The sequence below is a fragment of the Pogona vitticeps genome, chromosome 4, assembly GCF_051106095.1.
Source record: "Pogona vitticeps strain Pit_001003342236 chromosome 4, PviZW2.1, whole genome shotgun sequence".
Taxonomy (NCBI): domain Eukaryota; kingdom Metazoa; phylum Chordata; class Lepidosauria; order Squamata; family Agamidae; genus Pogona; species Pogona vitticeps.
Window position 1 is genome coordinate 86,992,239 of NC_135786.1, and position 16,065 is coordinate 87,008,303.

General features: G+C 36.3%; 1 protein-coding gene across 3 annotated transcripts in view; it reads left to right on the top strand.

Moving 5' to 3' along the window:
* Positions 1-13,624, top strand: part of PRKACB (protein kinase cAMP-activated catalytic subunit beta) — a 103,573-nt gene extending 89,949 nt beyond the window's left edge. For all 3 annotated transcript variants that reach the window (XM_020795066.3, XM_020795064.3, XM_020795068.3), the window contains exons 5-10: positions 1,433-1,515; positions 2,142-2,268; positions 2,723-2,818; positions 3,790-3,912; positions 7,080-7,244; positions 10,652-13,624. In XM_020795066.3, coding sequence (XP_020650725.1) covers positions 1,433-1,515; positions 2,142-2,268; positions 2,723-2,818; positions 3,790-3,912; positions 7,080-7,244; positions 10,652-10,777 — 720 coding nt within the window. In that variant the 3' untranslated portion in view covers positions 10,778-13,624. The remainder of the gene's footprint in view (positions 1-1,432; positions 1,516-2,141; positions 2,269-2,722; positions 2,819-3,789; positions 3,913-7,079; positions 7,245-10,651) is intronic.
* Positions 13,625-16,065: the final 2,441 nt, after the last annotated feature.

Sequence of the window (16,065 nt, forward strand, 5' to 3'; positions counted from 1 at the left end):
TAGCAAACATGATCAAGAACAAGGTGATTGTGGACTCTGTATTTAGTAAAAGGAGAAGTTATATTCTGTGCATCCTGATAACAGATAGTGAATCTCCAAATTGAGTTTTTACGACTAGAAGAAGTAATCTTACTTAAGCAAATACCCTAATCTTATTTCCCTCATCTTTCTGCGGACATCCATTGGCCACATTCACTTACTTGACCAAAATGTATGGGTTAATAAATTAGGGTATGCACAGGTGGGTAAACTAGCCAGCAAAAAATAGTTTGTTATGATACCTGATATTTGGCACTGGTAGGCTTCATCTTGAGTACTGTGTCCAGTTCTAGACTCATCAGTTTAAGAAGGATGCTATCAAATTGGAACAAGTTCAGAGGAGGGCAACAAAGATGATCAGGGGACTGGAAACTAAGCCGTATGAGGAAAGACTGAAAGAACTGGGCACGTATAGCTTTGAGAAAAGAAGACGGGGTGGGGGAAGATTATAGCACTTTTCAAATACAGAAGAGAGGTAGGATCTATTCTCAATCATCCCAGAGTGCAATAATGGGAAGCCAGATTTCAGCTGAATATGAGGAAAAACATCTTAGCTGTTAGATGGGTAGGGACATTCAAGAGAACATTGGGCAACCATAGTTCAGATCTACTGTACTTTGATTTGGATTCCTGCACTAAGAAGGGGGTTAGGTATAGGCCCATTGCAATTCTAATTATTCTTTGATTCTAATCCAGAGTTATAGTAAAGTGCACTGAGATGAACTTGGATTTCTAACATGTAGAAACTTGGGTTTAAAGAAGGAGGTGGGCAACTTCCAAAGCTTCCACACAGACATCAAAACCTTGCAAGGTCATGTAATCCTGGCAAGTGGGGAATTACAAGGCTTTTCCATCCTTTGACCCATTTTAGTTACATTTTAGTTACAAACACAACTGGAACTGATAAGGAATCAGTTATGGTTGTGGGAAAAACAACCCTGTTCAGCCTGCAACAGATAGTGTGGATCAAACATCTGGCAAAATTACCCTCGCACTTCCCAGAAGGGTGTGAAGGGGCTTTGGGAAGTAAAGTGTTTTTGGATTTTTGGTTTTTTGCAATTGAGGGGTATAGGGGGTCACGACTAATAATTGCTTGTTTGGCTCACATTGAATTAAGGTGAAATTCATCAACCAAAAATGAAAGCTTCCTTATTTCTTCTTTTGGACACATTGGAATTAAATGCAGAAAGGATCATAATGCAGTTTATCCTGCTGAAAGCAATGGAATGGGCTCAATTGATTTTAATTCCTTGTCAAGCTAAATGCTTTCTCTATAAATCTTCTTTTTCTGTGTCAAGGGGAGAGGTTAAAAAGTTATACCTTTAGGTGACGCATCTTTATGTTCCTATGCATCTCTGCATTTCCAACTTGAATATTTTTCACTTTCTCTTAGGACAACTCTAATTTATACATGGTAATGGAATATGTTCCTGGGGGTGAAATGTTTTCACATTTAAGAAGAATTGGAAGGTTCAGGTAAGAACAATTATTTATTTATTTATTTATTTATTTATTTTATTTTATTTATATCCCGCCTATCTAGTCGATTGAGACCACTCTAGGCGGCTTACAACAAGAGGTACAACAATGAATAAAAACAGTTTTACATAAAAAACTTTCAACAGTTAGGTTAAACACTAGGAAAGAAAAGAGAGGGGAATCAGGAATTAACTAGGGGGGAAGGCCTGCCGAAACATGAATGTTTTTAGTTGCTTTTTGAAAACAAATTAAGAAACCACTTATGGAAGCGTGTGATATTGTATAACTGATACTGGGCAGGGCAGGAGATACAAGTCACAGTGCTCAACTTTCAGAGCCTTAACAGATACCGTAACAGATCCATACAAGCTCAGAAATTATCAGAAGGGACTTTAAAATTTCTCTCTCAGTAATTTTAGAAGATTTCTGAACTGATTTCGTTATTAACAGTTGCTACAAATGTATCCCTCAAATTATTTCATCAATATTTTTTAAAATCATAAATTTGATGTAGTTTTAGAATACCACTGTGCTATGACACATTCCATTTCAATGAAAATGTACTGATTATGGTCTATCTGTAATTGCAATTGTTGTTAAAAACCTTTTTTTTTGTTTTACAGTGAACCACATGCACGATTTTATGCAGCTCAGATAGTGCTAACGTTTGAGTACCTCCATTCACTAGACCTCATCTACAGAGATCTAAAACCTGAAAATCTTTTAATTGATCAACAAGGATATATCCAGGTATGATGCAGATGAATATTTATATATGAAGCATCATTCCTTGAAATAGAAAATAAATGGTGTTTAATTGTTACGAAGTTGTAAGAAATTTTCTGGTAATAATATATCACCATGAACAAAAATGGTAACAATTCTTTTGTTTGATAAATTAACCAAAGGGAGTTATGAAACTTCATTTAAAATAGCTTATATTTTAAGATGATTCTAATCAAGGTTAATTGAATACTACCTAATATTAAGCATAGCATGTTTAGTACATATGCTTCCTAGTTAATTCTTCTTTGTGTTGACCACTTTTAATAGTATACATTCTGTCATCTCATTTATAAAATTTGAAGCTTTTAAAATGTGCCATAACATATGGAACCACTTCTGTGGTTGAATATTTTCTGAAACAGAAGGTTCTTATCTTTTAAAACAAAAAAAGGTGCTAACTGTTTTTCTATGCCACCAGGTCACAGACTTTGGTTTTGCAAAAAGAGTAAAGGGCAGAACCTGGACGTTATGTGGGACTCCAGAATATTTGGCGCCTGAAATAATTCTCAGCAAGGTATTCAAACATGTTTTACAATGTTAAGCACACAATATTAAAAGAGGAATAGTGCAGATCCTAACACACTCACTTGGATGATGTTTCAGCTGAAACCAGTAGGGCTTAAGTAAAGGCAATGATGATTGAGGCAGTACAGTTATATAAGATACAGATTCATACAAAATCTCCCAATACAGTAATTGAGTTTGCAATCTACAAAAGTGATCAGGAAAGAAGTAGCAAAAATGTTCAAGATATCCTAAAAATGAACAGTCTCAACTATTTTTAGATATAAGAAATATTGATAGGAAGGAGGCTTTCCTTTTATGTACTGTATGTGTTAACCAGACTCTGCATATATATCTTACTGCAAGCCAGTCATCTAAGTTAGTGTACAATGAGCTTGTTAACTGATTGCAATTTGTTGTTGCAATTTATTCCATGTACTGCCAGTGTAAGATTCTTGTGAATGTGATTTTTGTGATCGCAGGAGGAAGCTTCAAAATGTAACTAAAATATTTTCAAAAAGGGATGAGCAGATATAGTTTTCTTTTTTAAAAAGAGGGTTAGTGTTCAAAAATACTTCAAGAAAAATGGAAAGCCTGGTTGCCATACCTACGAACCTCATTATCCATTAAATTTAGTTTCAGCATTAATAGGTGCCCATTTCTGACGCTGAATGAACCTCTGACACATTTTCTGTGTGTTTCAAACTAGCAGTGATGTGTTGAAGAGAAAAACTCATTTTCATTTATAAAATACTCTGTCTGACACTATATATTTGCAGATTTCCTCAGAAAGAGTTTAAGGCTGCTGTCCTGTTCACACTTACCTCAGATTAAGGCATATTAAATAAAGTGGCACTTAGGTCTGAGTAAACATGCATGTTATTGGGTTGCATGTGGAATTGTTGTAATTATGTTTTATATCTGAGATTTGCTATTACAAGAAGTGGTACTGATCATACTTGGGTTTTTTTTTTAAATCAGGGCTACAACAAAGCAGTAGATTGGTGGGCTTTAGGAGTATTAATTTATGAAATGGCAGCTGGATATCCTCCATTCTTTGCAGATCAACCAATCCAGATTTATGAAAAAATTGTCTCTGGAAAGGTAAGCAAGTAATCTTGGAAATAATTTCTTTTGGCACTACATTCCTGGAAATAACTCAAATCATTTTCACCAACATTTATGCTACTTGTGTATTCCTGATTGATTTTAACTCTAGAAAAGAAATTGGTCACTTCTCCCCTTGCAGTCACATGAACATAGATCCAAGGTGCTATATAAAGGCCTTTCACTTTTGGAAAATGTTGTTATTTTTAGAAAAGGTTGAGTATTAAGGGAAAACTACCATAGTGGATTAACAGTTAAGGAGTATGCATTCTTAATTTTTTTTTAAGTGGCTTAAAGGTCAGTAATTCAGATGGAAGTTGTGATGGCCTTATTTGGAGGTATGGTGGTGGTCAGATAATTTCTGACACCAAACAAATTTCCACTACAAAATCTTAGATACTAAGAAAAACTGATGTGATTTTCTGATGGTCTGTGTAGAAGGCTGTCTGCCAGGCCAAGAGCAGATAATATGGTGAACTCTATGCCCAAGAGGGTTAAGGCAGTGCTGCAAAATAATGGTGGCCACACAAAATATTGGCACTTTGCGCCCAGTTTGGACATTGTCACTTAGGGGTGTACTCACTTTTGTTGCCAGCAGTTTAGACAGTATTGGCTGTGTGTCGCGTTATTTTGAGGGGACACCACATTTACACTGTTATACTAGTAGTATACTCACTGTATTCGCGAAGGCTTTCACGGCCGGGATCTAATGGTTGTTGTGGGTTTTTTCGGGCTTCTTGGCCGTGTTCTGAAGGTGGTTCTTCCTAACGTTTCGCCAGTCTCTGTGGCCAGCATCTTCAGAGAACAGCAAACTGTGAGTTTGCTGTCCTCTGAAGATGCTGGCCACAGAGACTGGCGAAACGTTAGGAAGAACCACCTTCAGAACACGGCCAAGAAGCCCAAAAAACCCACAACAACCAGTATACTCACTGCCTGAGTAACATATTCATATTAATTTCAGCAGTCTGCATACCAATGCACAAGCCATCTTGCCTAGGCCATTACCAAAACTTTTAAGAATTTTCATCTACCAACTGCAGAACTGGTAGTGTTCCATTTTCTTAAATATTTTCAAGCATGACATATGAGGATATAAGTTTCTGAACCTAAACAAACATTTAAATTTTTGTTTAGGTTCAGAAATTTATATTGTCATATGTAACCCTTGAAAATTAATCAATTAATTAATTAATAGATTTCTATACTGCCCTATTAATGTAAGGCACTATTCTGAGCAGTTCACAAAACAAATAAAATCAAACAAAAATACAGTCAAACAAATAAGAGTAATAAAATAAAAATAAATCACAACAGTTAAATGTAGATTTGTACATTCATTGTTTCTTCAGTGCTTCAAATGGAACAATTGAAAATGTGCTCCTGATTATTCTTGCTACATTATACAGCACAAGAGTACATATTTGAGAGTCTACAGCAATAGTTCAGGAACAAAACAAAGCACCAGAAAGAAGGGTGTCTGAAACTGCATTTTAAAACTCTTTTACCATGCACATTCCCCCAAGTTTATTCACACGGCCACTGTCCACATGTGTCACAACTTTATCCAATATCAAATAGTATTTTATAATAAATATTTGTTAAATTAGTAAGATATACCTAATGCAGTTTTAACAGTGTATTCAGAACTTTTCTTAGAAATTATTTATTTTGGAATACTTGGAGACAGAGTCAGATCATTATAGGAAGGTCAGATTATTCCAGTCGTGCTTCCCACAATAAAGAAAAATAAGTAATTTTAAACTTTTAATTTTAAATCTAAATTTTAAAAAGTTATTGTTAAATGTATGTCTCTTTAAAAATGAATTTAAAGTTTGTAACTTTAAAATATTTACTTTAAAATGCGTTACAGCTGAGAGATCTCATTGTGGAATATAGATTATAAACTCTAGTTCTATTTTATGCAGCAGTATATTAATATAATTCATTTTTGGATTTTGTATATAGAGTCTGACAGTTCAGGGACTGGGCCTTAATTTTATGGAGTTCTATAGGTTTTCGTATAGATTATTCAAGTTAATCTTACTGTCTCCTCTAGCACTCTGTTTAGTGGTTGCCATCAGAAAAATGCAATTCTCAGACTGGATTTGTTTCTCCCAATATGTGCCCACTAACAGCACTACATAAAAATGAGAAATAACAGATGTGATCAGCCCCGTTTTCCAACTCTGGTTAAAGTTACTCCTGCAGTTTTCTTCGGCATGATATAATGTTGGAAATCCATGGAAGCCATATTACACAGTTGCCAAGACTGCTTTCAACAGTTTCCTTGAAAGATGTTGATTCTGAAGAGTAGCAACCCTACCTGTTTGCCTTTTGAAACTCTTCGTATAGGAAGATAGGCCCCTACCTCTGTCTCTGAAAGTGTATACCTTATCAATAAATACATGATTATTGGTTAAAGTTAATCTGGGAAAAGTGATTGTGTATGTATATTACAGTGGGGAAGTGTCAAGTGTTTTCAGAGTGTCATTCAGACACTTTCCGAGTGTCATTACTCTGAAAGATCAAGTCTTTCAGAGTAATGATTTAAATCATGATTTAAATCAATTTAATTTATGTGAAATTAAATTGATGCTCCAAATTTTCATTTGTATTTAGTTGCACTGGAGATTAGGAACTCTCCCCTATCCCAGCCCAGCAGACTCAAAAGCAAACAACAAATCTGGCCTTATGCTACTTACCACTCTAGCCAGAGTTCCCAGATTGCATTTAAGAAGAAGCCACAGATGGAAGGTCCATGCTTCCATCTGCAGAGAAGCCAAGTGAGCAGAATTGAGCAGCAGCAGCCAGCTTTTGTTGCCTACTGTGACGTGCAAATGCAGCCACAGTCAAGAGATGTTTTTGATTTGGTTTTTGCCAAAATTCACTGCCTGTAGTTTAGGATTAGAGAAAAAAACTCATACCTAAGGTACATGAGGTTGTTCAGTGTACAAGTATTGGTTTTATTCTAGAAAAAGACCCTCTTCAATCTGATATAACATATCTAGTCCAACTCTGTGCTTGATTATATTGTTTTTCTTAAGTTTCAACTTCCACTGTGCTACTACTAAAATGCAATTCATCTTGGGGGTTTTCCTTGGTTTTCAGAAGAAAGAAACAGTGTTATATACTGTAACAGTAAATGTGGCTGGTATGTTTTATAGGTACGGTTCCCATCACACTTCAGTTCAGACCTTAAGGATCTACTAAGAAATTTACTCCAAGTAGACTTAACCAAACGATATGGAAATCTCAAGAATGGGGTAAATGATATTAAAAATCACAAATGGTTTGCCACTACAGATTGGATTGCCATTTATCAGAGAAAGGTATGTTTTTACCTATTTAGGATAAAACAAATGATAGTATGCAAGGACAAAGGAAGATACCTTCCCCATTACATAGTAGACATGGTACTTTTACAGGATTTCCAAAAGCACTTCCATCTTACTTCTTAAAGCAATGGATGCATTTCTCTTGGGCAGCAGTTCTTTTGCCTTATATCTTTGTTTTCTGTGCTAATTCTTGAATTGTTCTCTTTTTTCTGCTCCAAAATAAGAAGTCTTTTCCTCCTTTCCCTTGTAGTCAAATTGACAGAAGCTTCTACCTGCTTATTTTCAATAGCCTATCTTTATTCCCTGTAGAAATGATGACTGCAATCCTATGGTACTTGCCACAATGTAATGTTACCCTACAGAAGTTTGCAGGGAGTAACATCCAGGCTGTCTGCATTGTATGCTTGATTGTGGACATGACTGCACAATTAGTTTTACTGTAGAACTAGTTGCTGGATATGACTTACACTTTGGCACAAACCACTTGTAAAACTTAACAGGATTCAGGCAATATTTTAGTTTTCTTATTGAGATACTTTTCCAAATATAGAACCTTATTATTTTTTCCATAGACAAAGGAAGCAATAAAGGGTTCATGTCCTTTAAGCATGATTCATAAACTGTTTCTAATTTGCCCTAGAATAGTCATGGGGTGCCCAAAACTAGTTTTTGTGATACAAGTTATAATTCCTTTCCTTGATCACACAGTTCTGGAATTAATCATTTTCTGAACATCACATCTCTTTTAAGAACTTAAGTTTTATCTCTGGATATAATTCTGCATGGATTCAGCATGTCCTCATGTGTTATGCTCTACAGTGGAGTTTTTGAACTAGATTTGCTTTAGATGTAGTTCAAAAACTAAGCAAGTTCCTATACAGAAGCATTTTTAAAAGGCACTAGTGATCCGGTGACTTATGGCTTGCATACCGGCAGAAAGGGCTCCGCATGCCAGCTGTGGTCCATGTGCCATAGGTCTGCCATCGCTGATATAGTAGTTATAATCAGTAATGTATTAATTATTACAAGGCACACCCTGGTTAACACTTTGGGACATTCTTTTATTTTGAAGGGAACCTCTGAAACAAGACGTTCACTAAAGAACAGCAATTTTCTCATATACTTTCTAAAATAACCCACTTAGTATACAGTTTGTATGAAAGGAGATTTTCTTTTGTTCTAATAATCTTTTGTGACTATTCCCTATTAAATAAATATTTAAACAGATCTGTTATAATTTTTCACAGCTCTAATGATATAGGCTGTTCTTTAAAACTTCCTGGAGCAATGATAGTAAAAAGGGGAGAGGGGGGCTTACTTCCTCGAAGTTTGAATTTTTATTGATCTAAAAATGTTGAAGTCATATACTCTGCATTTCAGTCTTAATGATCCTCAAGGTGGTTTGTAAACAGTAAGTAATAATATTCCCAAATATTTGCAAATGTGAAACTCAGCAGCCCCTAAGCCTTCACTTGATAGATCAGGCCAGAATAGCCTTGAGGGTAACTGCTGGCTGGAGCCAAATATCCTTTGTACCAAAGGGGGAGAAAGAAAACATCACAGTTGCTCCCTTTCTTGGTCAGTGGATGTGTCAAGATTGGCCTGTCCCTTGCCATGCAGTCTTTCCTGGGGGAAAGACAATGGTATCTCTTTGTGGCAGCAAACTCCAGGGTAAGATTTACAGGACCAGGGGTCTCCAAACTATGGCCTGCGAGCCATATCTGGCCTGCCTTGCTTTTTTATCCGGCCCAATGAATGCTGCAGGCTCAGGTCTGTTCCTTTCAGGCCATGCATGCACGCGCATGTCTTCAGCCCTCGAAAATGTATAAAATATATGATGTGGCCCTGATGCTGAAAAGTTCAGAGACCCCTGTACAGGACCATGGCCAATACTGTTGGTATAGTTTAGATGGAGACAGTACAGTGGTGCCCCGTATAGCGAGGTTAATCCGTTCCGGATTAACCCTCGCTATACGGAATCATCGCTAAGCGGGTAGGGGAAACGTATTGAAACGCATTAAACTTCGTTTAATGCGTTCCAATACCTTTGTTACTTACCCGTTCAGCGAGGATTCCAGGTGCCGGCAGCCATTTTCGCGCCTTCGCTAAGCGAGGGCAGGGCGCGAAAACGGCTGCCGGCAGCCATTTCCGGGCTTCCGGCGGCCATTTTGGAACCGCCGATCAGCTGTTCGGCAGCTCCAAAATGGCCGCCGCAATACCCGATCTTCGCAATGCGGGTTTTCCCCATTGCGAAGATCGGGTATGTTTCCGTATAGCGATCCCGAAAAAGGGATCGCTATACGGAAACATCGCTATACGGTGCACTCGTTAAGCGAGGCACCACTGTATATGAATCAGCAACTTTCCCACCAACTGACAAAGCATAGTCTATAGAATTATAATTGAGTTGGAAAGAGCCTATAAGTCCTATCGAGTCCACCCCCCCTGCTCAATGCAGGAAGCCTATCTGAATTTCAGGTTGGACCATGGTTGTCTTAGCACTGGATGAACAATAAGGCTGCTTTAGTATACTGTACAATGCTAAATTATGGTTTTGTTTATGCCAGGATGCAGTGAGCCCCAGGCTGGTGTGTTTTATGTTTTTATCCCACTTTTCCATATAAAAATAGCACTCCACTTGACTAATAATAAAAAGTTTAAAAGGCCAAATTGAAAATATCTCTTTATGCAGTCAGCACAGATATGAGATGGAAAAATAAAAGCTTCTTTCCTTTCAGATTAACTGCAGTTTAGAATTATGCCTGAACTGTAAAGCATAGTTAGCTTAATTTCATAATTTATTATTTGAGTTTGGTCTATTTCCCCAAAACACTGTAAAGATTAGCCACTGCCAATCATGGTTTAGATGTCCCATGAAGGTAATCTAGGAAAGTGAAACCTTCCACCTTTCCTTACAGTGTTGGAAAAATATAAAAAAGATAACATGTAGCAATACTTAGTTTGGTCAACTGCTGTAATTTACTTTGCAAAATCTTGCAAGAGATTACAGAACCCACCATACATTGATCTGAGTTTGTCTCTAAAAATAATATGCCTCTTGGTTTCAGGCATTGCTCTGAAGCTGTATAGATTTTGCAGAGTTTTGATACTTTTCTTAAATTCCTCTGTGCATTCATAAAAACTGGAATATCTCACTCTTGAATGATTTTGTTCCATAGTTAAGAGTTTTTAACATTTTTGAATGCATGACTATAACAGGGGCAGCTCAGTGACTGAGTGGGAGGTTCACCTATATAATTTCAGGCTCCAGTCATAAGCTACCTGTGGCTGAAATCTATTAGAGGCACATGTTTCAATTCATTCCCCTATTAAGAAGTCTTGGCAGATTCTTCCTTATGAATTTTTTCAGATTGACAACATTCTGTTCTGTTTCAATATAGGTAGAAGCTCCCTTCATACCAAAATGTAGAGGCCCTGGAGATACGAGCAACTTTGATGACTATGAGGAGGAAGATATCCGTGTGTCTCTAACAGAAAAATGTGCAAAGGAATTTGCTGATTTTTAGTAGTCAATGACGGAGAAGAGGACATCAGGGCTCACACTGGGATCTTTGCACTCTGTTAACTCATGAGATGGAGCTGAGACCATCCTATGTCAAAACAATTACCTAGTTACTTCATTCCACAAAGCTGACTGAGGTCTTTATTGCCATCTTCCATGTGTGCAGTTTGCACCAACCCTTATAACTAGGCACAATTAAGAAGCACTGTTTGTGCTGTAACACAGAATATAGACCACTTTTCCTATTTACCTTTGGGTTTATGTTGTTTCTTTTGTTTTCTATGTATTTGTTAATTTTCCCTCTCTTTTCTCTTGCCCCTTTTAAAATGAAGCAGCCTTTTACCTAAGAACGCTCCGTTTTATTTTTGAAAAATGTATTTGTGTGCGTGAAGCTGAAGGTGTTCTGGCTAGTATGACTTAGACCGAAATGAAAGATAAGTGTTGCTTCTAGTCTGTGCCAGCCAATCCTCCCGTGTCTGTCTTTGTGTCTGAAGCTACAGTTCGCAGGGTTTTTTGTTCGTTTTGTTTTTTTAGTAGTAGCTCAGACTAAACCTAGCCAACTTCATTAGCATTTTCGAAGGTAGTATTTATCGCCATATGAGTGTATGCTGATTCACTTAAACACATCTTCCTGGAGACTGACCAAATTTAGTTAGTATCAGAATTGGACAGTTGTGTAGGGTAAGTAGCTAGACCCTGTGCCTTGGTTTTCTACCTGCCTCATAGATCTTTCTTTTTCTTTCTTTCTTTTTCTTTTTTCCCTTTTCTTCTTGGGCAGTAGCTAAACATGCCATAAGCATACTGTGCTATGAAACACACAGTCTCAATAAGCAGGAACAATTCTATCTAGCTTGGGCTTTGGACCATATTTCACCATGCTTAATAACCTGCATTTAAATAAATAGCTGTTTAATTGGGTTTTAAAACACCTTAAAGCCCAAAATACTGAAAAGATTTGGTCAGTATTGTCAGAGATTAGGACTGATTTTTAGTAATGTCAATGTTGGGGCTCCTGAAGTATTTCACATTTCAACCCTTTTTTTATTGAAGGGGGAAAGCTTTTTTTAAAAAAATATCTCTTTAGCTATGACAAGAAATGGTTTAGCAAATTGACAATTTAGTATTAAAATATTGATGCATTGCTAGATAAACATGGTATTTCTGTTAGCTGTGAAGAATAAAGAAGTAAATGCCAAGTTTTTATTCTGGTATACTATATTAGTAAATCAAGGATGGGGTGCTGCTCCAATCATGGTTCTTATCAGCAGCGCTTTATTTGCACAGAAAAAAGACAAATTTAAAAACTGCCACCATCTGTGATGTGGCATCTTCATTTCTAAAATACTTTATTTTCATTGAAATGGAATGTACAGTCACACACAGAATTGTTTCAGTTGCATTAAGTTTCATATAATCTCACCAACTGACTTAAATGGGTATTGCTGCCATGTGCTCGCTTCCAGCACTTTTACACACACTTATTTCAGTGTTGGTTAAGAATCAGTGGCTCAGCACACCTTTTTGTGCTATTAAATTTACCCATACAAGTTTTTAAGTTGGTCTGTCTCAAGATGGTGGATTGGTATGTTTAAAATAAAGTAGGGTAATGTGGGATTTTTTTTATCCATTTACATGCATAGAAGGATGGAGTGTTTTATTGAACTGATTTAGATTGCTTATGTAGTTATGATGTTTTTTTGTAGGATGCCAGTGCAGATGAGAACATTGGCATTGCTTCCTTTTACACTCCTTTAACAAAAACCTCTGCAGACATTTTACAGCCTGGAATAAGGTGTATCATAGAACTTTCAGTCTGTCTTTTTATGTTGTCAAGCAGTTTCATACATCATCCGCATTAGGAGTCTGTTGGCCATATCTGTCCACCCCTGTCAACGTATGTGTACGACAAGCATACAATATACTTTGCTGTAGCAAATTTTGTGTAATAAATATATTGTCACATTAATAAGTTCAGACATTATTTGTATGGAAAATGTTACAAACTTTTGTATTTCATCTAGAATGAGGACATGCTGTTGAATGCTAGCGCTATGCGAAAAAAAAATCTAAAGTAACTTTGTTGTTTATGAACTTCAAAGATTTTAATAAATGCTGGAGATCACCTTTTTATTATTATTATTCTGGTATGAAGTTTAGCCTATAGATAGATTGGATAATACACAGGACGTGTCTTCTCTGAAACAGGTTCTGAGACTTTAATCTTGATGTCTAATTAGGGATGAAAGGTGGGGATCCTAGCTTGTTTGAGATCTCACTTTAGGTGGATTTTCCTTAAATACCGTCTTGATTCCTTATGATTTATGCATATTCACTGTGCCAGAAATCGAAGGCAAAGGTAAAGCCTGTGATGGAGTAATAGATTCAAAGTAAAGGGGCTGGGCAAAAGAGGAGGATGCCATTTCCAAGGCATTGAAATAACAAACTTGGCAATATGTGACATGGCCCTATCATTTTAAACATACAAAAGCCACGTGAAGATAATGCTGCCTGTATTTAATTTCAAAACCCTTATTATCATATAAAATACTGTATATTTGACAGTAGAGACTTGTTAATTTTACACAATTTGAGGAATTAAGTGTTGGACTGTATGGTATCTTTTAATTGTATTCTAGTTGTATGTAACTCATTTTCAACATAAAGGATTGTATCTTCATTAAGTAAACTGCTTCTTTTCTTTTCTTGTCAGCTGCATTAAAACCCTTATTTTTAAATCCTTTAAGTATTTTACTGATTTCTTTGCAAATAATTAGTTTGCTACAATAGTGTGCAATACAGTAAAAGTTTATATACAAAACTGCAAATTAAATTATGTACAACACTGCATAAAGACTGTGCTGCTTTTTTCTCATCAGGATATGTTGTCATGTATTCTGCTTTGCCATAGGACTTGAGCCAAATGATCTCCCCTGAACCTTATTACAAGAAAGTTTGTTCTGTGCTGAAAATTTCTGTCATCGGAATTTCAGTCATCCCTTTTCAGCTAGATAGAAAAGAGATTCCTTTGGAAAATAATTTTAGAGGAGGAGAAATTTCAACAAATCCTTAGGGGTGAGAAGTTCAATCTTCTTTCACAGGGAAATATGCTTCCGGAGAATTGAAAGACAAAATATGGCAGTATTCATATCACCTTCTTCATAGAAGTATCCTCCTTCATTCCTGCTCCAGAATTTCCAAGGAAGGAGCATGTGCAACAGAGACAAAATTATTTATTTATTTATTTATTTATTTATTTATTTATTTATTTATTTATTTATTTATTTATTTATACCCCGCCTATCTGGTCTACCATTTGTAAGGTTTGGAGGAAGTGCAGAACTCAGTGGAGTCGCATGCCAATTCAGAATTTCTCAGAGGACATTTCTCAGATACATTTTCCAAGAATCTTCTTTTCCTTAATACCCTAGAGATAGAAAGTCATTTTGCAGTATTATTTCCAAAATTTCTCCGTTCACCTATTTATTTACTTCTTTCTTTCTTTCTTTCTTTCTTTCTTTCTTTCTTTCTTTCTTTCTTTCTTACTTACTTACTTACTTACTTACTGAAAACAATTCAGGCCATCCCACCTCAATCTGAAAGTCCTACAAATCGATGTGAATTCTGCCTTCAGACGAAGCTGGTGTACAGTAAATGGAGAAGTAGCCAAGAACATATAGTAAAGGAGTCACATCCTGTCAATAGCTGGCTCCTGTCCAAACATCCATACTGAATCTGCTAAAGTTTCTGGATCTTTTCAAAGACTGATATATGCTGCCTCCTATGTCTCATGACATATTCCATTCACAGTAGTTAGCAGTTTATGACAATGGCAGAAATTGCTTAATTAACTGATCTAATACATGCTTTTCTCAAGTATTCCTTCTTCTCAGCCCAAATATCCGTACATGGCATGCTTGTTTGTCCAGAATGGAGCAAGGGTCAGGATTAGAGATGGGGACAAATTAAAAAAAATTGTGATCTGTTTTGATTCATGATCCGTCAAGGTTAACGGATCAACAGATACGAATATACGAATACGATTTGATGAATCGATCGGTCAATACATCTTTGCTTTAAATGACTATAAAACTGGACCCAAACCACCTAGAGACACCATATTTGCAGGGAAGCTTCCTCAGACATGTTTCTACCACTCCTGAAAGTTTGGTGAACATTGGATCGCGGACCCCTGAGTTATATACTCACAAAGAGGACCCCTCCAGGTACTTAGAGAGTCTAGAATCACAACAGAGCTTCCTTTTTTAATATAATTTTTTTAAATTTTATTTTAACTACAACATAAACATAAAATACATAAACCAAAATACAATTTGACTGTGTTCCCCACCACCATAGCCGGGACCTCTTGCAGTTAATCCTCTTCTTCCTCTCTTCTTCTTTCTTCTCCAGAACTGCATTGATTCTTGATTTGGAGCTTTCCCTTTTCCTCTTGTTAGCACATATTCCAAAAATCTGCCCCATATATCATTCTTTTTCATCTCTCCTTTCTTAGTCTTTAAATTACAAGTTAACTTATCATTTATAGCAATTCATACTATTCTTCCATTCGAAATTCAGACTTTGATTTCCAATTCCTAGCTATTATTTATCTAGCTGCTCTTAATAAATTGGTAATCAATTCTTTAGTCATCATATTCCACATTCTCAAATATTACAAAGCTATCTCAGGATTAAATTCTATATCTTTTTCACATGTCATTTAGTTCTTTAGATTAGTTTCCAGAATCTTTGTACTTTTTCGTATTCCCACCACATATGAAAGTATGTACCAATTTCCTTCTCACATTTCCAACAGACATTCAAATAACTAGCATTAATTTTATTCAATTTTGTCGGTGTTAAATACAGTGGTACCTCGACTTAAGAACTTAATCCATATTGGGACTGCGTTCTTAAATCAAAAGGTTCTTAAGTCGAAGCACTATTTCCCATAGGAATGTATTGAAAACCATTTAATCTGTATCTGCTGTTTTTCGTTCTTAAGTCGAGGCGCTGTTCTTAAGTCAAAACATTAGTTCCCATAGGAACCAATGCAAAGCCACCACTAGATGGCAGATTTTTCTTCTTCTTTTGACCTAAGGTGAATTTAGGTCAAAAACAGGGCAGGAAAGATTTTTTTCCCCTTTTTTCGTTCTTAAGTTGAGGCTCTGTTCTCAAGTCGAAGCAACTTTTTGCGAATGGAGCCGTTCTTAACTCGAATCGTTCTTATGTAGGGACATCCTCAAGTCAAGGTACAACTATACTATCTTAAGCCCAATTTGAAAGAAAAAT